The sequence below is a fragment of the Pteropus vampyrus genome, unplaced genomic scaffold (genome assembly GCF_000151845.1).
Source record: "Pteropus vampyrus isolate Shadow unplaced genomic scaffold, Pvam_2.0 Scaffold113, whole genome shotgun sequence".
Lineage (NCBI taxonomy): Eukaryota > Metazoa > Chordata > Mammalia > Chiroptera > Pteropodidae > Pteropus > Pteropus vampyrus.
Window position 1 is genome coordinate 2,750,861 of NW_011888894.1, and position 26,035 is coordinate 2,776,895.

Genomic DNA, 26,035 nt, shown 5'->3' on the forward strand with positions numbered 1-26,035 from the left:
TTTGATTATTTTTTATACTTTATATTTTTTATATTTTCTAACAATGCATGGGTATCGTTTTTATAATCAGAAAAAGTGAAAACTATACATTGAGTCCAAAGAAGACCAGTGAAAAAGAGAATTTGAAGTAACATTGTTTGACCAGGTCATCTCTTCTCTGCAGACACGTCAAGTTCTTGAAGAGCTGACTGAGTTGCCTGTTATGGTGGAACTAGCCAGCGATTTCCTGGATAGAAACACGCCAGTTTTTCGAGATGATGTTTGCTTTTTCATTAGTCAGTCAGGTATGCTAACTGACTCAAAGGAAATGAAAGTCATTTTTTCTAGTAATTATCTTGGCAAAAACTGGTACTTAAAGATAAAATAGTATTGCAGATGACTAGATGACTTGACAAATAGAAATTTATTTTGATGTTATGTAATTCTTTGTGAATTAGTAAAATTAAAATGCTTTACACTCAAAGAACTGAATTTTCAAAGAGAAAGGAGAAATGATCCAAAAAAGTAAGATTCTATTAGAGTTTTACTGATTGTTGTGTGTGTTTTAAATTTTATTTGAAACAAATGGTATTGTTCAAAGTATAGTCGAGTTTCTGTTTTTGCATCTAAGAAACAGAATATGTTAACCACTCTGTGTCTTCCTTTTTATACAGGTGAGACAGCAGATACCCTGATGGGTCTTCGGTACTGCAAGGAGAGAGGAGCTTTAACTGTGGGGATCACAAACACAGTGGGCAGTTCCATATCAAGGGAGACAGACTGTGGAGTTCACATTAATGCTGGGCCCGAGATTGGCGTGGCCAGCACAAAGGTAAATTCTTGGCTTGTTGCTCATGTGATTACCGAATCACAGTGTTGATGAAAACAGACTAATCTCTATCTTGTGCTTCATTGGTCAGCACTTACAGAACTCATATAGTTTACTAGTTGTTGTAATTATTGTAAGACTTAAGGATCAATAATAGATAAAACACTTGTTATCCCTTCCCATCCCCCCATTTTAAGAATATAAAAGGGACAAATGTATATAACATAAGTCCATTTTGAAAAGGTGTCTGATGACTCTCCCTTCGTCACTTGCACTCCTCCTTCCTGCTGCGGTGGGATGCATGGTAAGTATAACATTCCCTTTTTTTTATTACATATTGTAGGGATTTAGAAAAATAACAAGTTAGAAACATTCAGTTTAATTCTAATAATTTTTGACATTTTTCTTTACATCGTTATGATTTCTAATAAGTCAAAATATACATACTACCTACGAAAGTTTATAAAGAGGAATATACCTTTAGTGTAGAATTTGGTCATTTAAAAGGATAAAAGTTAGTATTATAGGACAGTATCTGTTTCATTGGTGGAGATTTAAAAGCAGCTTCATTTTTTTTAAGGCCTAGTGAGACTACTTTGCTCTTTGAAATTGAGGTATGCATAGATATAATAATAAAAATAGGAATCTTAGAAAGTTGTATAAATGCAAAGGTGATTTTCACAGATGTATTACTCTTTATGATTACAGAATTTTGGTTGTCTGTTTTTCTGCTTTAGTTTAATATTTCTTGCTGATTTCCTGATAAGATGCTTAGATATTGGTGGACTTAACTCTAATTAAAGATGCGTGGAAGATGTCAACCTGTGCATAACCACGTTTGAGTATTTTTTCCTTTTAAAGACCCTCGTGGAGAATTTTTTTCGTGTGGAAAATTTGTAATTCTTACGTAAAAACTCTGAGTGAGGCTTTTGTTTCCTGGTTACTTTGATATTGCTAACACTGTAATTTTCAGAAAGCTGAAACCTGAATTTTCTCCATGTGCTAATTAAAACATGTAAGATGTTTGTGCTTGGGTTTCCATTCTGTGCCTGAATAAATAACCAGCCGCCCTAAGCAGCAGCTTGTGGATTCTTGGAAGTGTCCAGAAGACAGCTTGGATGGGGAATTGTTTACAACACATTGTGAAGCAAGGGCTTCAGCATGGTATAAGTACATCCATCAACGGAATGGATGCTGTCGACTTAGTTTTTTATCAAATCTTTCTTGAACTGTCAATTGCTAGGAGAAATACAACTTTTTTGATATCTAATTCTATAGTTTATGAAAGCTTTAATTTTGTTCAACATTTTATTATGATAATTTTCAATCATGCAGCAGAGTTAAAAAAATTTTACATTAATACCCATATACCCATCACCTAGATTGTACCATTTTCCTTTTTATCTATAGTTTTATTGAGGTATAATTTTCATACTATAACATCAGTTTTTAAGTGTATAGTTTTAGTAAATTTGGCTGTGTAACTGTCATCACAATCCAGTTTTATAAGACTTAACTCACCCGAAAAAGTTTCTGTGTCCCTTTACTTTCAATCCTCACACCTACCATTCAGCCTCAGGCAGTTACTATTGTCTTTTCTTGTTATATCATTTTCCAGAAATTTCTTATTAACGGAATTGTATGATACATGTCTTTGATGTCTGGCTTCTTCCATTTAACATGAGGTTTTTGAGGTTTATTCATGTTATTTGTATCAATAGTTCTTTTTTTTTAAATTCCCTTTTTATTTTGAAATAACTACAGATTTATAGGAAGCTGCAAAGATAGTTAGAGAATTCCATGTATTCTTCACCCAGTTCTCCCCAATGGTTACATCTTGCATAAGAAAATAAGTATCTTTTTATAATACATACTTTAATTTCTTTAAAAAAATGACTCCCTTAAAAATTATAGTAAGTATGGTAATTTTGTCTTTAATTTTTCTTGGATTCTAAAGTAAATTTGTTTTCTTCAACAACCTGGGACAATCTGGAAAAGTTTTGAGATGTTTAGTCATAGACTATTTCTTAATGGTAAATACAAGTTTATACGTTAATGGGTGATCAAAGAAGTTTATCATTGATCCTGGTCTCTGGGCCCCGTGATGGAGCTAGCACAAGAATTCTATGATCTTGATTGCAAATTCCTAATTTGCCTGAAAAACTGTCAGGGTTAGAAAGATATTACTAACTTTTTCAAAATATCAGACCATAGACAGTTTGACATTTTTATAGGAATTGATGGGTATGAATGTGTAGGTTTGGCAATTTTTATGTTATTACAGGTGTGTAGAATTTTACCAAAGTACTGACTTTTGTTGATTTTTTAAAATAAACCAATATAACTTTATTTTTGGCTGACTAAAAAGTAAAACCAAGTTTAAAAGTTCAGAGTCAACATTTTTCTGGTACAGTCTTTCAAACCTCAGTAAATTCAAAATGTCAAGTATAACTTATTTTTCTTATAATTGTTTTTTTGGTACATATTGTTGAAACGAAACACATGAAGTTGCAATTAAGCTGTAATTGGAATGCAGTGGGAAAATGTCTGCATTAAAGTTACTGTTTAATCTTTGTACTTGAAAACCAGTGTTGAGATGTTTTAAGTCCAAATAAAGAAACATTACTTTGTAGAATAAGATTTTGAGTTATGGGCTGGAGAAACTAGAATACTCATGATCTCATCAGTTTGTATTGGAAATAGTTTAGGTATCCCAGGGGTCCAATATACTGGGTCTCTCCCTCTGTCCTGATAGTATATTTTGTGATTAATCACTTTATTGAAAAGTAAACTAAAAGGGACTGGAATTTAGAATACAGATGTGCTCATTAGACCTGAGGCAAGGGACTCAAATCCACCTTAGTGCTGTGGGAAAAAAGAAATCCCAGTCTGTGGGTGGAACATGTAGGTGCACAGGGACAGGTAAGTGGCGGGGAATGTCTGAGTAGCTGATAACAGGGCGGTCCAGTAAGAGATGAGGGAATCTCATTTAACTATTGGAAAGGTAAGGAGCATTGGCAGACTATGATTTTATTATACAGGAGGCTCATTATCCACATTATGACAGGAAAATATTCACCAATGAAGTGATCCCTTATCCAGAGAAGAGTAATAGAGAATCAGCATATAACCCACAAAACCCCCCAGAATTTCCTAAAGTTAAAATCATACACAACACTGTAGCTGACCACACCATAATAACCCTAGTGATTTAATAATAAAAGTGTGAATAAAAACCTCAAACGCCTGAAACATAAAAATGTTCCTCTAAATAATAGATGAGTTAAGGAGATATCAGAACCACTATTTAAAAAGAACTAGAAAAAATAATGACAGTGAACAATATGGGTAAAAATTTAGTGTGGCCAAAGTGATTAATTAAAGGTAAATTCATGACATTAAATGCTTTATCTTCAAAAAAGAAAATGAATTAAGTATTTAACTTAAAATATTAGAAAAAGTTTAGCAACTTAATAAAGCAGAAGGAGGCAAATAATAGAGAAAAATGAATGAACTGCAAAACAGCTTCAAGACCTTCATCTTGGAGGGCCTTAGCTGTTCTTCTGGAAACTTCCTAGGATTTTATTTGTATTACTGTGAAGTAAAAAAGTTGGCCTTAGAATCTATCTCAACATGATGTTTCACTGTGACAACAAGTGAGTTAGAATTGGCTCTCTATGAAACGTATTTGCTATCCAGGTCTAGAAATTCCTTCTACTTTAATAGGAAGAAATAAGTAAAACAATGGGAAAAGAAGAAACAGAATTCTCCTTAATAGCAGTTGTTATTATTGACTACCTGTAGAGCTTAAGAATATCAAGTACAGACTACTTAGAATGAATAAGAATTTATATGACGTGCTTTATATAAAATATATACAAAAATATTTCTCTATGAACTGCCAGTAGCTACTTAGAAAAGATATGTGTATGTATGATTGGAGGAGGGTTCTATTTTCAATAGTTAATAAAAAATACTTTAAAATAACTTTACCAAGAAATGTGTAAGGTGCTCCATAAATATTTGTTGAAGAGATGGTAACTATATAACTTCATAGACTTTTAAATTCCTAATACAAATTGATGAAATATCATATTTCTGGATGGGAAGATAGTTTTGTAAAGAAATGACAGATCTGTGGGACAGAATCAGTAGTCTTGCAACAAAACTCTAGTACATCAAAGCACTTGGACTATGGAAAATGTCACAAACCAGTAGAGAAAGGGTGGGGTGAAATGGAGAGAAAATTAGATATTTATAAAAAAAAACAGAAGTTAATACTTTGCTCTAAAATTTCAGATGGACTAAAAAGAAAAATGTAAAGATAAAGTCAAATAAGAAGGGACAATGAAAACAACATAATTAAGAAAATTTAATAATACTTAATTGATGTTAGAATGGAAGAACTGTCTAAACTTAATACATGAAAGTTAAAAAAAATAAAACTCTGTGTCAATGAACATCATTATAAAAGGTTACCCAAACTGGGAGAAAGTATTTGAAACATAACAGTAAAGACCCTCATAAAGCCAACTAAAAAAAAAAAAAACAAAACCAAATTGAAAAACAAGTGAACAATGAAGTTTATTCTCAGAAGACGAGACATAAATACCTAACAAGCATGAATAAAATTACAATTTTATTTTTCAGATTTAAGATATGTATGGTAAAGTAGTAATAAGAGTCCGTTGTCCAGCAGTTAAATAGTAAAAATTTGTTAAAAGGATAATTCTCAGTATTTTACAGAATGTGACAAAACAGTCATATCTTAAATTCACATACAGCTAATGGGAATGAAAGTAGTCTTGGCAGCATGACTGCAAGTTTTAAAATAGTCACAGTTCTATAGGAAGATCTTTGATTTTTGAACTACCTGGGTCTTTTAGTTCCAGCTTTCATCAATAAAAAGTTTGTTTTTCGCCTATATGTCAGACATTATGCTGAATGCTTTACACTTATTTAATTCTCATGATTCCCTTGTAAGTACTGTGTACCTTTAACAGAAGGGCCATTCGAGCCCTAAAGAAATGCAAAAAGATACACATTAGTAAATAAGAAAGCATTCTGTCTTGGGAAAGTATTTGTTACGTTAATTGAAAATAAAAGCAAGTTATAAAATTGAATAATTTTCTCAATAATATAAAATAAAACAGATTAGAAGGCAGTATTCACAGATGTTATTAATAGCATGTTATTAATGTAGATATTTCTATAAGATTGAGGATTATTCCTATTTTTATTTACTTTTATACAGTTGAACTTAAAAAAAAAATTAGCCAAACTTTGGGGAAAAAAAAAAGTGGGAGTGAAGAAAAGGCAATAAGCAAAAATGAAAAAAAATCAAAGAGCAATTTTTTAAAAAATTCAATAAAGTAATGCAACTATGTTAAGGAGAGCCCTTCAAACCCTTGCTTTTGACTTACATAAAAAACAGTTTGGTCCCACACGCAGATTCCCTCTCTTCTCACTTCCTTTAGCATATCTTCCTTTCTCAAGGGTATTAGGGATTTCATGAGCGTCCAGTGCACTGTAAGGAACTTTTATTTTGTATCTGGAAATAAAGATTAAGTCATTTGTTCAAATTCAGAAAAGGGAAATAGTGACAGTTTTCCTAAAAACTGGTTCAAGTTCACTGTTACTAATGCTGGGGGTTTTTTTGTTTTGTTTTTTAATGGATAATATGTATCTATAAAACCAATGGGAATTTTTAATTTTCATCTTTTTTTAAATGAAAAATTGCATGTTCTTAAAATGCAACTGCAACTAATTCTTCTGCTTTTTTGTGGTGTTTCAGGCTTACACCAGCCAGTTTGTATCCCTGGTGATGTTTGCCCTTATGATGTGTGATGATAGGATCTCCATGCAAGAGAGACGCAAAGAGATCCTACTCGGGTTGAAGCGACTGCCTGGTACAAAGATAGTCTCATACTATACTTTTGTCGTCTAAGGGCGTTGGTAGGGGGTGAAATTCTCTTCTTATCGTTGAAGCTGTGGTTTGTAGCTGTTTAGTCAATAAATCTTTCTACTTTTGCACCTTTGGATTTAAAAATCCCTCACTGATATCACAGAAGAATAGAAACACATTTGTTGGTTTCTACCAATATGTTATTGTTATTAAATTGGTTCAGTTTATTGTCTTTTTTTCATAGATTTTTTTAATGTTATTTCTTAACAGATTTGATAAAGGAGGTACTGAGCATGGATGATGAAATTCAGAAACTGGCAACAGAACTTTATCATCAGAAGTCGGTCTTGATAATGGGACGTGGCTACCATTATGCTACTTGTCTTGAAGGGGCACTAGTAAGTCTTCTCACTTATAATTTCAGTCTGTTGATTTATGGACCTGGCACATAGTTGCACTTGTAGATTGAATGAAATAGGTGGAACTTTTTAAAGTGTCTTTGTCTTTATGGATTTTGATTTGTTAACTTGAGAAAGTGTAACATTTAATCGATAACACAAAAGTAAAAAGAAGAGTACAATTTAGCATGGTAATTTGGGTTTAGCAAATAACTTGGATTAATTTGTTGTCCAAATATGAGTAAAATAGAGACTAAGTTCTTTAGGTGTGGAATTTAATTCACGTCAAACATGAAGCAAGTAGAATAGTTACAAAGAAATATGAGTATGTTCACAATAATCTAAAATCCTGAAAAAGTCCTGTGGAGTTTTAAAACTTCTAGCAGCTTGTTTTTATAGATATAATGATCTATTAGCATGTTAATTATATATACAGATCAGTGGTCCTTTAATACTTTTGGATAGAGATAGCGGCTTTAGCCATCAGATATTCTGTGTAATATTTACTTAAGAATGGGTTTTTGAAAAATAGAATGAAGACTAATCTAGTTCTTTCCTGTTAGAAAATCAAAGAAATCACTTACATGCACTCTGAAGGCATCCTCGCTGGTGAATTGAAACATGGTCCTCTGGCTTTGGTGGATAAATTGATGCCTGTCATCATGATCATCATGAGAGATCACACTTATGCCAAGTGTCAGAATGCTCTTCAGCAGGTGGTTGCTAGGCAGGTAAGTCAGAGGCGGCTGTGAGGACACCTCGGGAGTCTAAGACTTGGGTCACTAAAACTTATTTGCACTTTGTAATATTTAAAGTGATAGACCAGTGCCCAGTAGGTAGCTTACAAAACATGTTTAGTTTTACATGTGCGGAATTTGAGATTCTCAAGAGTTTCAACAGGACTCAGCTTGTAGATCTCGTAATAGGCAGAACCAAGACCAGAACAGGTCTTGGTCTCCAAATCCTGTTCTCTTCAATTAGTGTATGAGTCAGCCTTTTAATTTAATATTCTTAAATGTATATTTCAAGAGAAATGAGATTTTATTTTTTTAATTAATTAATTTTTTTAATGTGACATCGGTTAATGAAATCCAATAAGTTTCAGCTGTATATTAAGAAGAACTAGATTTTGGGATGTGGGTCCATAGTGTAGCAGTTATCACATCTGCTTTACACGCGGAAGGTCCTGGGTTTGCGCCCCAGTGGAGCCATGGTCCATGTTCTATGGCCATGCCACCCTGAACAAGCCTGATGTCTGATCTTGGAAGCTAAGCAGGGTTGGGCCTGGTTAGTACTTGGATGGGAGACCACCTAGGAAGACCAGGTGCTATAGGCATAAATAATAATTTAAAAAAACAACAACTAGATTTTACATTAATACTTGGGGTGCTGTGCTTAACTGAGTTTTCTTCAGATCATTTGTCCTTCTTTATAAATCCCAAAAGATGTTAATCCCTAGTCACAACATAGTAGTTATGAACTTGGAAGGCAGACAGACCTGGATTCAAGTACAAATGGTTCCTGACTTAACGATAGGTTTGACTTAAAATTTTTCAACTTAACAATGGTGTGAAAGCAGTATACATATGAAATTACACGAGATATTCAGCACTTTATTGTGAAATAGGCTTTGTGTTGGATGATTTTGCCTAACTGTAGGCGAATGTGTATTCCGAGCATGTTTAAGGTAGGCTAGGCTAAGCTATGATGCTTGGTAGGGTAGGTATATTAAATGCATTTTCAGCATGTAATATTTTTAATTTACGATGGTTTATCGGGACATAACCTCATGGTTAGTCAAGGGGCGTCTGTACTGAGCCTGGTATGTCTTAGTTGTGTGAGTAAACAAATTACTGACTCCCACAAAGCCTCTTGTTTCCCCAACTGTAAGTGAGATCAATTTGACTTAGGGTTGTGAGTTTAAATAAGTCTGTGTCAGTTGAGGCCATATGCGAATTGTAGAGTGCAAAATTTGCTACAGCCCTGCCTTTGTTTACCAGTGATTCTGTGTGTGTTTTTCTTTTCCAGGGACGCCCAGTGGTGATTTGTGATAAGGAGGATACCGAGACCATTAAGAACACAAAAAGAACAATCAAGGTGCCCCACTCAGTGGACTGCTTGCAGGGTATTCTCAGCGTGATCCCTTTACAGCTGCTGGCTTTCCACCTTGCTGTGCTGAGAGGCTATGATGTAAGTGAATGCGACTGCAGAAATCTTGGGCTGGATTTTTACCTCAGTACACTCTGATAGTTTTCCTTTAAATATTTAACAATAGCATTCGAGAAATCCATCAGATATATATCTGTCATCTGTTATCTTTGGATGGTCTGATTTGTAGGTTACATTGTAACATTTTCTTACCCATAGAATTTAAAGAATCTTGGCGATGACCCTCTTTGTTGGAGATGACCTCCTTGGGGACCCTCTGCCTGTTTTCTTTCTGTTTCCTAATGGGGTAGCTATTGACAATTCTTTGGGACTATCTCACACATTGCAGGACTTTTAGAATTCCTGGTCCCCCAGTCACTATGACAATCAAAACATCCTATTTTTCTACATTTCTACTGTCCCTGCAGAGGGCTGCCACCTTAAAAGAGGACCATGGGAGCTCTTTGTGTGCTAAACTGCCTCCTTTAGAATTCTTTTTCCTAACCGATTTTAGGTCTTTTCAAGACACATTATGGGTCTATATTTTCTAATCTAATTCTTTGTAGTCTATAATAAAAGTAGTTAATGAACACGTTTTCTGTTTTTATAAACAAAAATAATTTGCTTATAGGAACCCCTCAACCCCCAATCTGTATAATCTCTTTAATCTTGCTCTCTTTTTGCAGGTTGATTTCCCCCGGAATCTTGCCAAATCTGTAACTGTAGAATAAGGAGCATCTGAAACTGGGCGATTAAGCTACATAAGACACCTTTTGTATTTAAAACTTTGATTTAAAATATCACTCCTTTAAGCCTTTTTTTTTTTTTTTTTTAGTAAATCCTTATTTATATATCAGTTATAATTAATCCACTCAACTTGTGATTTTTGTGAAATTACCTCATATTTTTCCAGTAATTTGCGGGGGAGTTTAAAAAATGGACTCTATATTCAAATCAGTATCAGAAGCAGATTTTGTTCTCATTTTCTTTAAAAGATGCTAGGTGCTGGATTTCTGGACCCTCCAGTCCAATCTGGATTGTGTGTTTTAAAAGTAATTGGCATTTGTTTTACCACATACTTCTATTCATTTAGACCAATAAAAGAGTAGTGTGTTAAACTGGAAGATCTAAAGCCAGTAGCAGTGTACTTAGACATTTCATTAAAGTTTTGTTAAGTTATATATAAAGAGAAGATGCTATGGTTTATTTTGAAATTTGTTTGTATACTTAAAAACTGAAAACGTTTCTTGGTGGGATTTCTACCTAAGTTAGGTTAACCTTAGTCTCTTAAACTTGTTGCTAGTTATCTGTAGGTCAAAGTAGCTTAGGAAGCTAAATAGTATAGTAGTGCATTAGTTTTCTCAAGCCCTTAAAACATTTGTACAATTTTATAGCACAGACTTTAAATTTGAGTTGCTGTGGACAACTGACAATATGATTTTAAATTTGAAGACAGGATACATACATGTTGGATAATACTGCTTTTTGTTTTTCATCTCCTAAAAGTGGTTTTTCTTTCCTTGTGTCTATAGTTTTTTTAATGATTGCTGCTGAATGGCATATTTTATCTTGTTCTTTGAAATCCTCATACAGAGGATTTCAAATCAATAATTATATATTCAGAATTCTCTCCAATTTGTCCCAAAGATTTTCTTGCAGTTAATTTTAACTTCCCTTCACTGCCTTGTTGTGTAAAACTAGTATCTTTGTGCCAGTTTGGAAGCTCTTTGTAATTGTTTGGAAGATTTTTAAGTCTTTTGACTAATCATTTGACTCTAAATGTATATCGTGGGCTAGGCTTAGAAAAAGCTATATGCTTTACACTGAAATTAATGAAGAATTGCATCAAATTTAGTACAGGCATACCTTGGGGATGTTGCGGGTTGGGTTCCAGACCTCCGTAATAAAGCAAATATTGCAATAAAGTGAGTTGTGATCTTTTTGCTGGTGGAGGGTCTTGCCTTCAATTTGTAAAAAAAAAAAAAACAAAAACAAAAACAGCAACATCTGTGAAGCATAATAAAGTGAAGTGCAATAAAGCGAGGTATGCCTGTATTACTTCCTAGGTATTTTTCTCTTTGTATTTTCTGTGTTCTACCCTGAAATTTATTTAGGAAGAAGATGTAAATAAAGTGATATTGAGGTGCCTTCAGCTGGTTAGTGTCAAATATGGAAGTTAATAATTTAAAATATTTAGAATAGACTATGAGTTTGATACTTAAAAAATTGTAATTACTTCATGGGGCTTTTTTGGCTAAATCTTGGGGGTTATAGGACAGCGTGTTTATGTTTTAGTTAAGTCCTCTTTCAAAAGTGAAGGTAAGAATTGTGAAGTAATTGGAAGGACTCATAGATGTAGGCTAGAAACCTGATTGTTTTTAAAAATAAAATTGGGTTACTCTTTGCATCACATGTATAGCTTCTATAGCTATATTTATCTTAGTGTTTCTAAGATTATTTTGTGTAGGCCTGCCAGTTTTAGTGTATATACAGTGTCATTTCTCACATTATATTAGCATTTTATGCACATAATTTGTATGGGTTTGTAGCATTTCTTAATGATCTAAAGTTTGAGTCAGCATTCTAAATGAAAACTAATACGTGAAATCAATCCTTAATTTTCATAATCTCTCTCTTCCCCTGCCAAACACACACTTCAAGCTAGAATAAATTTTAAACCAAATATCAAAGGTCAGTGGTAAAAAAAAAAAAAAGTAATATTTTCCAAACATGATTTCTCCTCCATGCCCCTTCTTCTTGCTTCCTACCCTATTTAATATAGTGATTTTGAAATTCTTTTATGAATTATGAACACAAAAAAGGATACTATAGTGAGGTAAACTGCTAATAAGTGTTCATGCCTAGTATAAACTAATGTAGGATAAGAAAATCTGATTTTCAAGGAAGATATTCTACAAAAAGAGTTCTTTATGTAAAAGTTCTTCCATGTAGTACATTTAATGTTTAAATTTGCTCATATATAATGTAGAGTTCCTTACCCCAGGCCATGTGTAGCATTTCATATGTAGCCCAGTGAATGATTATTACTTTGGAGTCAGCTTTTCCATCTTCCTTTAATCACCTAAGTTATTGAAATAAATGATAGGAGAAAACTTAACGTTAACTGTTTTTAATTTGTTATAACTATGTCAACAACCTATTACGGGCAAGTAACTGCTAGGGACTAACAAATGCATCTTGTTAAAAGCAAAGCTCACTTCTTCCCTGGTGGACTCGTCATCACTAGTGAAGACTGGGATTATTGAAAGGAAGGCAGAGGGTGAGAGAGTAAGAAATGGAGTTGAGCTGGGTAATTAAATGTTGTGAGTGGATTTTGTTCACTTAAATAATGGTCCAAGTTTTCGGGTGTATCACGTTTGTAAGAGATGAAACATACTTAGTAGAGTAAGCTATTATCACAGGCTATAGGTCCATGTTTCCGTGGTCTTCAAAGGAATGACACATTAAATGCAAAGTGAAAAACAAGCCTAATACTACTCAAAAGGGAACTGACACAGGGCAATGTGCAGATGAGGTTGTTGGGTAAGGGAGCTAATACAGATTCTCTCCAGTTTCTTAGTCATTTCTGAGATGATATTGTCTTATCCCTTTGAATATGGGTCCTTTGGCCAGAGTTAATTAGCATGGGAAAGAGAGAGCCTTTTTTGCTCCTTGATACTATTCCTTTGACACTTATTTATTTTATGTTTTATTTTTTTACCAGTTTTTATTTTTCAATTACAGTTGACATTAGTTTCAGGTGTGGACACTTATTTCCATTAACTCCTCAAAGGATGAAAAACCAGCTGAAAAATTTGCTTTCACGAACAAAGTTCTTTGGGGTCATTTTCCCTCTTTTTTTTTTTTAAATTAGGATATACAGTAGTAATAAAAGGGAAATATTAATGTTAGCTGTGGCGTGCTACAACTTAAGTGGTTTTTCTAAGAAGCACAATATCATTGAAAAGTGTTTATTGAAAAAATTTATACCTCACATTGAATTTGTGAAGGCCAAAGAAATTGAAGGCAATGGGAAAGAAAGATATTTTAGTCTTACATCCACATATTTTGTGTGCCAAAATACCAGATAGAGTGTTTTCCCCATGAAAGCATATTTCAGATTACTTACTTTGTTTTTAGTGTTAGAGGCTTAAGTGTAGAAGTTTTAACCCTTAAATTGGTTTTCTCCCACAATATTTAAAGATTGTTAAATATATCAGTATTTCCCTAGCTTGATTAATTTGACCACATCTTTAGATCTGTGACTTGGCAACCAACAGGACTGATAATATTAGCTTCAAACCAATACTATTTAGGGTTTAAGTAAAATAGTTAACTAGCAAGACTGTAAAGTTATGTCATTCACTTGTAGGTCTGTAATAGCTCGATCTCAGTGTTATGGAATATACCACAAATAATGGCTAATGAGAACATTTTAGGAAATTCTTGTAATATCTTTCTTACTAGTTTTCAGAATGAATACAGAAGTGATCCTGTTAGCTTTTTAGCTGTTCTGTGATTGAATTTTTGTTTAAAACTTTTAGTATTTGTTTATATTTCTTGTGAGCTGGAAATTTTAGATCATCCTTGCTTGTTTTAGTTTTCTGTTTAAAATGAGTGTTCAGTTAACTGAGCCAATTAGTCATTTCTTCCACATGCCATCTAAGTCCAGTGATTCTAATCCTGAACTGTGAATAAATTACCAAAAACTTGCTGAGAATTGCATTTCAAAGCAATTTGCCAATATTTGAAGTGTATACATGTTTGTAGTTATGTCAAAGATTGTTTTGCATTAAGAATGTAACCAATGTTTAGTTGTTAGTAAATATTTCTGATGCTAAAAGTTTATTCATTAATGGTGCTTGTAAAAAGAAGTGTTTGCATAAATATAATCAAAAGCCATATGTCTCCACTCCAACTTCCCAGTTGTTTTAGAAAGGATCATTAGATAAAGACTACTCTTATGATGTCATACTCTATGCATATACTTTCTCAAATCTTTAAAAATTTTTTTGCAATGATATGTTGCTTCTAGCAAATTTCCAAGGTATACAGTGTGATCAATAACTTAAGTGAATTGATAGTTGCAAAAGAAGAATATTTAAGATGGATGAATAGCAAGACAGCATGCACAGTTGACCCTTGAACAGCACGAGTCTGAACTGCTTGGGTCCACTTAGATTTTTTTCAGTAAATAACTCAAAGTGTATTTTCTCTTATGGTTTTCTTTATAATTTTTTTCCCTCTAGTTTCCTGTATTATAAGAATAAAGTATATAATACAAAAAACATACAAAGTATGTGTTAATTGACTTTATGTTACTGGTAAAGCTTCCAGTCAACAGTAGGCTATTAGTAGTTAAGTTTTTTGGGGAGTCAAAAGTTATATGTGGATTTTTGACTGTGTCGGGGGATGTTGGCATCCCTAACCCCCATGTTGTTCAAGGGTCAACTCTACTCCAAATTTAAAGTTTCTGTGTTATGCGGCAATTTAATTGTATAACAAAGATTCCTTTTACAGGATCCTGTGACAAACAGCAAGCTCAAATCTCTGTCCTCAGTCCTTACAGCACTGGCTGCGTTTTGCAGGAGACAGAATTGTACCAGGGAGGTTTGAATGAATAGATGTGCTGTTTGCCTACCCAGAGAATTGAGCTCAGTCTCTTGTCTCTTTCACTCTGTTGCTCTGCAGCAAAGTCTAGAGCTGCCACAGCAGCAGGGATCATTTTTTTCCACAGGCTACATTTTTGACGTAAAATTCAGCTTTACTTCTAGTGAACAATTTTCTTTAAATCTCCTCAATTGGCTGTCAGCAAACAGTGTGCTTATTAGAGGCCAAGAAATAAATTCCCTAAGGGTTAAGAGGCCACTTTTCATTGGAGTGACATTTAAGGAAAAAGAAATTCTTTCATTTTTTTTTGGATAAGGGAAAGAAGTCCTTATTAAGTTTCTCTCATTAATCTGAAGGTAAATAGTTCTCCCTCACTTTTCAAAATGATTTAGGAGCTTTATTAACAAGCATCCTGGAACTATAAACTAACCTTGTAGTAATATACAGAGAAGTTGCCAGGTTATAGGTCATTTAACCAGACCCCTTCCCAGGAAATATATATTTAATGAGATAAATTCATTATTCTCTCTTCAGTAAGCATGTGTAAAGAGATTATTTCCAAGGTTGAAAAGTCATATTTGTGAACTTCATATTGACATGATTCATTGACTGAGATCCCAAGATTCACTTACATATTTTCTCGTAGAGAACGCTGTTATGTAGCCATATTTTCCTCTTTACATTTCAAGAGATTTTTAAATATAAAGTGTGGACGTGTGATTGAAAATGTGCAATCAAACATGGAGCTTGTAAACAATGGAAGAAATGCTCTGGATAGAATTATAGTTACTTCCCACTCATTTATTAGTCTGCCTGTTTTTTTATAAATTACAAAGACTTTATGCCTGTTAGGATGAAAGCAATTGGCACGTTTTCATAGCTTTTAATTTCTTCAGTATAACGAGTGATTTAGAAGTATCCAACAATCCAAAAACCAGAGCCACCAAATAAGGTATATCACAGAACTCACAGAGATTGCGCATCCTGGAGATCTGTAGGGGTTAATTTTTGTCTGTCACTCAGCTTTGTATGTTTTGAAATGGAGATAAATAGAGTGAGGTCTTAGAAAGAAAATTGCCGAAATTTTCCAAAGTGTGTAATATAAGTAAATACTCACGATTCTAGATCCATTATACCTTAGGGCCAATAATCCCATACACATTAACTAATAACATTTTTAATTTGTGACATCCAAAGGTTGATGTCCTTCAATTTTAGATTGTCATACAGTATTTAGGCTGCAAAGGTCCAGATGTATCAAGATCACTACAGTTTGTGCCGACAGCCCCTTTCATGGAACACTGTTATCTTCATTAAGAAAAGCCAGTATGGCATCAGTCATGGATGTTTTACTATAGCAAGTTCAATGTGAGATGGGCTCAGTAGGAAGTTTCGTCTTCAAATAATGCTCCTAATGGGATGGAAAATAGCTGAGACCGTAAATACTTTTAGTTTCTAGGCAAGCAAAATTGAATCGAATTTGTTTCCATTAGACTTGAATGTATGTAGCCAGTTTGAATTATGGGGGCTTTGGGATTTTTTCCCCTATTTACTTTGTAGGTGGAACTGTTCTAACATATCGAGCATATTTTCTTTGAATTTTATCTCTTGCCTTCTTAATTTTATATTTATCTGCTTAATAAAATGTAAACTCAATCTTGAATTTACTTTTACTGCTGCTATGTAGAAACCTAGGAACTGTCAGAAATATTTGCAGGATTTCTGTCTTATGTTCTTGCTTATAAACTTGGACCCACGTGTTATTACTAGAATTCAAAGCATTTCTTTGAAAGAAATTAGTTTTGAAACTTCTTTATAATGTCATTTTTTTCTTTTTGATGCTTTAAGCGAAGTGGGAGAATATTCTGGCCTCTGAAAGCAGAATCGACTTTACTGACACAACATTAATAACTTTAGTGCTTTCAGTTGTTTTCTCAGCAGAGATGGATCTGTGTGTTTGTTTGCAAATTCCTGGTTCTCCCTGTGACGGTACACAGGAATAGAGGATAGTGTATGGAGTTCCTCAGAACAGAGAAAAGCTAACTGACTTGCAGACACATTGGTCTCCTCAACTTGACTCCCAAAGTGTGATGTTCCTAAGTTATTGGTTCCCGATTTTTGGGGCTCGGTATCCTGCAGCTAAGTAAGGGTAGCTCTGAGAATATTGACAATCTCCCTATCAGAAGAGAGGGCTGATTTTTAGTGTTATTATTTTTAAAATTAAATAAGCTGTCATGGCTTGGCTTGTGCCCAAATAGGATGCCTCAAAACTTGGATCATCATTTAAACAGATAATCCTTTCACAAAATTTAATAGCCAGCTCTTGATTTTCCTCTCTTACCTTGTGCTGTTCAGGTACACAGATCATAAGAGAAAGGTCTGTGGACAAGTGGACTCTGCTTAAACAACGTAACATATTTCTCGGTGCCCAAGCACAATGGTTTTGCCATAGTAGCTGCTTAATAAAATATTTGTTGACCTAAGTTATGCTCTCGATAGTGTTTTTTTCCCTCTTATTTTTCTCTCTCAGTGCTTTTACTTGCTGAGTTTGAATTTGGTCTAGATACTGTACATCACTACTGGCATTTCCAGTAGAAAAGGATTTAATACGGGGAATCGGGCTTACATTGTCATTAGAAGGCCTGGAGAAATGTGGGTCAGGAGGCCACTGTGAAATCTGCTCGTGTAGGAACTGCAGGGAACTACTGTTGGTGATCTCAGCTGCCTATAGCAACCAGGATGGGTGATTGTCAAAGATACTTAGAAGGTATTGGCAAATCCCATCGTATCTGTTTAATGCCCATTAGTCTGTTTGCAGTTACCACTGAAGAATACTTGTTTCTACTTCTCTTTTCCAAATTGTGTACAAGTGGCTCTCATTGGTGAAATCTAATTGGATCTCTGTGGATAAGTACTTAGAAGGGTGTGGATGATACAGAATAATCTACCGACATTGCTCAGCACAGTTCACCCTTTGGAATACACAACATCTGTACTCACCCTTGTATCCATATTTAAATTGCCAAAGAACCAAAAGAACATCATGATTCTGGCTGACATACAGCAACTGTCCCTATTGCAATAAAGACACTCTTACCCTCTTCTCAAGATGAGAAGTTTCACAAATTTCTCCATTTCTGTGTGATGTTCATTCCTCCTCCTTAATCAAGATCTCCCTTGATATAAGTCTTCTATAGCCTTGTGTTAACATTTTAATTATATTTTATAAGATAGTTATTATTTTATACAATGTTCATTTAAATTTATTCTCATTTATCTTGATTCTTGATCATGCCTTGCATCTGGGATCACTTCTGTTGTATTTCCCTTGGTGATGGGCTGTTGGAGACAAACTCTCTGATTTTGCTTGTCTGAATATGCATTTTTCTGGGCATAGAATTCTAGGTGGGCAGTTATTTTCTTTCAGAATATTGTCTCCTGGTTTCCATTGTGGTTGCTGAGATGTCAGACTACTGCTCTGTTATTTCTCTGTGGTGCTTTTTAGGCTCTCCTTAGTTTTGGTGGTCTGCAGCTTTGCTCTGTTTCTAAGTGTGGATTTTTAAAATTGACCCTACTTGGGATTCACTGAACTTGACTTTATGGATTTTGCATTGGAAAATTCTTATCTAGTAACTCTGAATATTGTCACTTTCCCATGAATGTCTCCTCCTTTTGGTAGCCTGTTTAGACATATGTTAGACCATCTCACCCTGTCCTCCATGCCTCTTAACCTCTCATGCATATTTTTAATCTTTTTGTCTGTGGATCATTCCCAATAATTTCTTCTAATTTGTCTTCTGGTTCACTAATTTACTCTTAAACTGTGTCTAATTTGTTGTTAAAGCCATTGAGTTTTTTTTTTTTTTAATAACTCGAAGAATACTTTATGTACCATAAGCTTTATCCATTTTTGCTGTATAGTTCAATACATTTTAGTGAATTTATAGAGTTGTGCAACCATCACTACAGTCCAGCTGTAGAACATTTTTGTATCCCCAGAAAGTTCCTTTGTCCCTGGTTATAGTTAATCCACTGAGTTTCAGATGTCAATTATATATATATTGTTTGGAAGTTCTTTCTTGCTATTTTTCAACTTTTGCCACTATTTATTTCCTGTTCCTTGGAGCTGATCTCATCTTTATCTTTCACTTCTTTGAACATGGTATGCAGAGTTATTTTTAAGTTTATACCTGATATTTCCAGTATCTGTTTTGTCTCTTGTTTCTGCCAACGTTCATACCTAGGGCCTTGTTTCATTGTGTGCTTTATTTGTTTCCACTGTGAGTTCCTTGGAGAATTACTTTTGAGATTCTTTGAGGCTCAAATTACAGGTGCCTTCCTTCGGAGAGATTTTTCATTTATTTCTGTAAGATGCTAAGGCTCTACCAGTACAGAATTGCTTTCTCTATTCATGGTTTGAGATTTTGTGCCATCAGATGATGTGAATTCGGGCTTAAATCTGTACAGCTCTTAACTCCTAAAGAATCTGATTGGTATCATGGTCATCATTGTTTCCAAGCTGAGTACAGTTTTACAAAAACAGATTACTTACCTCATCTTCCTTCGAAACATGTCTCCTTTTAGGCCTTGGAGAGGTAGCTCTCAAATTTTAATGTGCCCAAGGAGTCTATTAAAAAGTGCACAATCTCAGGTCAACAGCAGCGACTACGATTCAGAGGGTAAAGTTACATCCCAGTAATTTGCATTTTTAATAATTACCAAAGATGGTTCAGATATAGACAATAGAGGTCCACACTTTGAGAAACATCATCTTTAGATGTCATAGCATCATTGGATCTATCGTACAACCTCAGGCAAGAGTGTGTGTGAGTCATGACTCTCCGTCTCCTTGATGTGAAAAACATTTATTATGATGTTCAGTAATCATTTTTCTCTTTGTTTGTGGGCCAACCTACTTAAGTCTATTGTTTGGACCATATTATGGGAGGAAGCACCCTGTGCCCCTGTAGCTCCAAATCTGAGTAAAATAATAAGAGCAAAAGTACCTTACATATTATGACATTGTGATTTACAATAAGAAATACATATTGGTCTTTGTCCAGTTTCTGGCACAGAACTAAAACCTTTGGAATTTCATAAGTGATGAGCATCATAATGGTGTTTTTCTTACGTTCATGAGGTGACTTTTGGAAAGCCCCGAGGTCACCTAAGGATAGATAAATCAGAAATAATGGGAAGCAGGTAAAGAGACGGGAGATATTACTTATTCTTTATTAAACTAAGAATTGTAAAAACTTTAAAAAGCCAGCAAAACTATGGCAAGTCAAGCTTCAAAAAATCCGAAATTTGACCAATCTTAATAAATAACTTTAAATTTGACCAATCTTAATAAATAACTGTATCTCTGCAGGTCTGGTTTCCCTGGTATCTCGAGGAGAACATTTCAGGTAAAAGCCACACTTGATGCTCAGCCATAGATCTCATGCTTTATACACTTGGAAATAATAAAATTATTGACTACAATTAATATTCTTTCTTTTATATTATTAATGCTCCCGTATTTTTGAAAACTGGAATGTGGAATGCAATGTGGCAAAAGTTAAGAAATGGGAAAAGCTGTAGGAAAATAATCTGATGTCAATTTACTTTTCTCTTGGAGTAGAGCAATCTTCTCCCCAGTGCTTGGGCCAGGATCATCTGCCTCAGGCTGGCAGGAGATAATGGCTGTGACTGCTCGCATTCTTTAACAGTCTTTCTCGTGGATGGATCAGGGGTCCTTGCTTAGGTATAAGTGGGGCCAGATATGTTTGGATGTGTCTGAGCAGCTGGGCTGCCAGTTAGGTAGGATGACTTTGACCTTAGCTCCTGGAGAGGTGGGGAATCCTGAGAAGAGCCAGGTGCCACCACTTGGACCAGCCCTTGGAGAGGTACCTGGGTTCTTTGGATAGCAGAGAAATCTTCCACTATAAATGTCAATAAGACAAGATGGGGCATAGCAGCCTGGTTTATTGTGTGTAACACGAAGGGAAGCAAGGGGTTTTCCACAGCTTCAGCACACCACCAATGCCTTGACTTCTGGGGAGAGTGCAGAGGTTGAGGGGTGGGGTACCCTGTGGACACCGCTGAAGGGATAGGTTGCACTGTGCCTAGCTGTGGATTTATTCAGGGGTACATGTAAGCTCACCCCCTACAATAGTTGGGAGTACTTTGTAGGAGGCTAAAGGTCTCTGTGAACAGGTGGGAGAACCCAGAGTGAATATGGGTTACTGCTGGTCATATGTTAATGTGATTTCATTGACCCTACAGGCTTGTGGGGCCCAAGGAAACTTGGGTTACATAAAAAAGGAAAAGCATACTGTAGTTGGCAAACAAAATGTGTCTTTGTGTGTGAGTGTGTGTGTGAGAAATGGCTTTCATTTAGAACCTTTGGCAGTAGTTTTAACTGGTTCCCCAGCACTTTTAAAATGATATTTTCTGAGCCTGGAAACCAAGCAGGCAAATCATGGAATTTTGGCTGGAGACAGTTTTAAAAAATGTAGGCAACAGTGAAAAAGGAGGCGGGAGTTTGGCTGGGAGGACTTTTTGGGCTGCAGAGCAAACCAAGCAGAGTTACCATGGTGGTGTTTCTACTGTTTATATAAACAAAGGTTTTTCCTGACAAACATACTTCATATTTAATAATCGTCAACCCACAGGGGCCTCTTCTCTTTGTGTGTAGCTGGTTCATGCTTAGTTGGACTTTGGTAGAAATTTATTATTGTGTGTGCTGGTTTTCAGGCACCCAGTATTCTTCAAAGTTAAGTATTAAGTCCTGATATCGTGAAGTGCAAGCGTGAGAGGTGTTTAGTGATGGGAAGAGAGATTAAGCTGCAGCATGAACATGTAAAACAGGCTTTTCGCAGATCTGAAATCTATTGGACCAGCCTGAACTGAGCATTCAGAAGTATAGGTTGCCATTCAAATTCAGTTCACATGTCTGACAAAACTCATCCTCCACCTAACTTCTCTCTTAGGGGCCTCCTAACCAACCACACTTCCTACTGCCATCGCCTGAGATATCACTCTCTCGTTAGCCAATTATCCGTGAAACTCCTGTATTATAAGAGGACTCATTTGGTTATGAGTAATGAAAAACCCTACTCTTGAACTGAAGCACAAAAGAGGACTTATTGGATCATGTAACTGGAAAAGCAGGGGTAGTTGGCCTCAGGAATTGCTGGATCCAACTCACATGCCCATGTCACCAGAGAGTCCCAGGATCTGGTGCGTTAAGGAACTTAAAGAGTGCTTTCAGGCATCCTATTCCTAGGAACACAGGGCGATCAGGAATCTCCATGAGCCTGGGTAGAGCTGTTTGCTTTTTTCTCCCTCCTGAATATCTGGACACATCTCTAGACACACCCAGAGGCTCAGAGCAGCCTAAGGGGTTCTCTTCAGTTGTCTCCTATATGTCCTCTGGGGTCTCCAAAACCAGCAGGGAGCACTTAGAGTCTGTATCCAGCTCTGAGCATCAGACTTCTCTACCGATGCCCCTTCCAGGGCTTGCCTAATGAAGTCCTGTTCCAAGGGTGCCAAGTGCATGATGTATTATGCATGGCACCGGGGCACCAGGACTCCAGTGATCCAGACGAACCCTGATTATGTCCCCTGGTATCTCCAGGAGCAGCTAATCTGGGCTCCATCTGCTGGCTCCATTACCCCAACATCAGAGCCCCCCGAATGATACAGGCATTTCTGAAATTCCTCAGGAGTGCTACTCTTCGTTTTGGGAACAAATCCATTCATGTCTTCGGCCAGGTCTGTACTGGGTACCTGTTGTGCCCTCTCCTCAGGGACATGCCTCCACAAGCTCTTCTCTGGTCACCCCAAAGTTGCAGACCCTTGAGATACTACAGGGCTCAGTTATTGGAGTGGGGAGGCTGTGACAACACGCCAGGATGTTCGCTCTCATCCTTTGCTCCACTGCCTCCTTTTCAAGTTTCTTCTTCAGGTCCCTCTGCTCCCCTCTCCCCCAACAAACACTACAGATCCTACCCTTCCAGGCTTCTCCTACTCATTACTTGCTATTTTAATAGGCACGAGACCTCCAGGATCACAGAGCTGGTTGGTGGCTATTAGGGCTAGGATTCAGATAGCCTCATTCTCTGCTTTTTTCCTTTATAACCAATTAAAAATTCTCTGCGAGATATCTGAGCGAATTGTTTTTTAACATGTTTTTTAAATTTATTTTTATAGTGACGTTGATTAACGAAATCTGATGTTTCAGCTGTACACTTTAACAGTAAGGCATATATATATTTACATTGTGTGTTCACCTCCCATAGTTAGATTTATTTCTGTCACCACATATTTGACCCCCTTTACCCTGTCTACTTCCCCCCTCCTCCTCATCGACCCCCCCTTGCCCCCACACCCCTCCTTCCCCTGCCTCTGGTAACCACTAGTCTATTTGTCCATGTCCATGAGTCTCTGTTTGTCCTGTTCGTTTGTTACTTTTAGGTTTATATCTCACGTATAAGTGATTTCATGTGGTTTTCAACTTTTTCTGTCTGGCTTATTTCACTTAGCATGATTTAAATTTTTTTTTTTTTAAAGTAGCACTTTGCATACAGCAGCGGTTTTAGTTTTGAGTCTAATTTGAGAATCTTGGTGGCAGGCAGTGGGATAATACTGACAGGGAATATTGCACCAGGGACCTAAGAGAGGAGGGCGTCTGAAGATAACACCAACTTCATCTAAGGACAGTGGCTTACAGTCAGAAGGAAAGGACAACTCTGAGTGAGGCAGAGCTCAAGGTGTCAAAGTAGTGAAGCCTTATCCATGAAGGCCTCGGACAGGAGCCATACTGGAGCTCAGGACCGGCGGTATTGGGAAAAGAGGGAGAGCACTGGGCAGAGAAAGGGTCACCTTAGCAAGAGAAAAGGTGAATGTCGCAGAGTGGTTCAAACTCCCTAGGATTTGTTGAACTAATTGGTTGAGACTTGTGGGGATCTACAAGTGTGGCTGAACCAGAAAAGTGCCATTTTCTGCTGTTATTGTGACCCTCTTTTACCTACCCCAAGGTTGGCGTGACCGCGAGGAAGCAGAGGGGTCACTCAATGGATAGAGCAGCCAAGTTGTTAATAAAATGTCTTAGGGAAAACGAAATGGTGCCAGGGATTAAAACAGTCGCTGTGACAGGAGGAGGCCGCCGGGGGGCAGTGCCGCACTAGCCTGTCAGTCCAAGCGGGCAAAATCTCTCGGGAGCCGGAGGAAGAAAAGAATGTAGCCACTGGCAAGGCCTTTATGCTTCTTTCTGCCCACCCCACCCCCCACCCTTTTTTTTCTGTGCGGGGAGTCATTGCCCTGGGAAGCTGGGGGTGGTGGCGTGTCCAGAGCCGCGCCTAGAGCAGAACCGAAGAGCCACCCTGGGGAGCATCGCGCTGCAGACCCGAGGCACTGGGCGGGCTGCCTCCGAGCCCTTCTCCCCACCCCTGCTCTCCCGCACCTCGGCCTCCCCTCCCTCCTCTTCCAGAAATACGTGGGAGCAGCCACTGTGTTTCGGGCATTTTCCTAGGCCCTTGGGGTACCGGCTGTTGAGGAGCTCAGGTTCTGGAGCTCAGGTTCTTCCTCAGCTCCTCCCACCTGGTCGCCACCTCCACCTGTGCGTGGAGCCCCAGACGCTCCTGGACAGGCAGAAGATGCTGCAGTCGACCCAGATCTGCCTTTGGAAGGACGGGTGACAGAGGGCCTCAGCCTTGTCACATCTTTTTGTCTCCTGCACCCCCGGGTGTGGCTCGGATAACGGGGAATGGTGCCGAGCAACAGGAGCTGCAGGGGCGTTCAGTGACCACAAGGAGGCGCGTGGAGACACCAAAGGGGCATGATCGAAAGGACCAAACTGTTTTTCCCCGGGGGGCCCCAATACCTCACAGTGACATGATTAAGCGTGGCAGTTCTTTGGACCAGCTCCCTCCCTCCACTTGCTCAGACAATGCCCAGGAGTGCTGTGAACACGGAGATAAGTATTCACCTGCAAGATGCGGCCATCTGCTGTCCATTCAGGGTCAGGGCAGAAGTAAATGAGCTGGTGTTCGTCTGACATCAGTCTCTAGGCTGAAAACTGAGTTTCCCTCTGTCCTTTTGATTTCTGTGGCTTCTTTCTGCCTCCTTAACTGGGTCCAGAATTGGCTGTTGCCTGGGAGAGCTGAGCCAGGAATCCTGGCTTCCTGTGTAAGGAGGAGCAGTCTAGGAGTGGGGTTCCTGGCTGATGGATGACCACCTTAGGTGTTGCATTAGGTGCCGGACTTACACACAAAAAGCCCTCCTACAGTTGAGCAAAGCCTTCTGCCTTCTCTTTTCTACCCTTTGGTGGCTAAAGCCCATCTTGCACCTACCATTTTATATCCCTATGAAGCTGGTTTTGAGAAGTGAATTCGGGAAGCTGACTCAATTACCCTCCTAAGCCAGTAGTTGGTGTGTCTGACATTTCATTGCAAATTGCAGCTTTCCAGGCTGTATAGCTCAGGTGTTGAAAGTGAGAAATTGACTCTCTCTGTAAACATCTTTCTCCTTAAAATTTGTTCTCTCGCGCCTCTTTTCCTTTTGGCTGCTACCCCTCTTTGGCACAAGGAATACAGCTGAGGTCAGTGAGGCTGGGATATTTCTTAGTCCACAGTGAGTGGAGACCAGAAGCACATGTTGGTGTCCCCAAGGTAAGTGTGCTGTCTGCCTTGTTGGGCTGGGATGTGACCAGTGGCAGTGGCTTTGTCTCTGGCTGTAGCTAAAATGAGGGTCCAAGGGGAGTGGGAGTTTTGACTTGATCTGGAAGTTGGATTTAGTTATCCAAACAAGTCTGAATTCCCGGGTGTCGTGTTAGCTTTGGAAATGTAGGTCCCACTTAATGCCTGCTTTTTGCTCCTTTAGCAGTAACCCTGCTGGAGAATGGCCTAAGGTGGCCAGCTTCTCCTTGGATTCAGAGGGAGTAGCTTGTCTGAGGCCTGGCAAGGACTTGGGCTAGGCGATGGGGGTCAGGAGTCAGCCACACCCAACTGTAGGTACAAATGGGTCGACCACGCCTCAACCTTGACCCCTGAAATGCCTGAGTAGCTTGCCATTGTTTGAGTGATTCTCAGCAGTTACCTGCTAGTGTGAACTCACATTCAGTCAACTTCACAGCCCACGGCCCATGCAGCCCTCACCCCCAACATGCCTCAGCTCTCCTGA

At 37.4% G+C, this 26,035-nt stretch overlaps 1 protein-coding gene and 1 pseudogene across 1 annotated transcript in view; both read left to right on the top strand.

Annotated features, from left to right (window-relative positions):
• GFPT1 (glutamine--fructose-6-phosphate transaminase 1) overlaps positions 1 to 12,734 on the top strand; it is a 56,786-nt gene extending 44,052 nt beyond the window's left edge. Inside the window, exons 15-19 of the mRNA XM_011365619.2 lie at positions 6,603 to 6,717; positions 6,984 to 7,111; positions 7,675 to 7,842; positions 9,140 to 9,301; positions 9,946 to 12,734. Of these exons, the coding sequence (XP_011363921.1) occupies positions 6,603 to 6,717; positions 6,984 to 7,111; positions 7,675 to 7,842; positions 9,140 to 9,301; positions 9,946 to 9,990 (618 nt within the window). The 3' untranslated portion in view covers positions 9,991 to 12,734. The remainder of the gene's footprint in view (positions 1 to 6,602; positions 6,718 to 6,983; positions 7,112 to 7,674; positions 7,843 to 9,139; positions 9,302 to 9,945) is intronic.
• On the top strand, positions 8,332 to 8,447 carry LOC111743433 (annotated as a pseudogene).
• Positions 12,735 to 26,035: the final 13,301 nt, after the last annotated feature.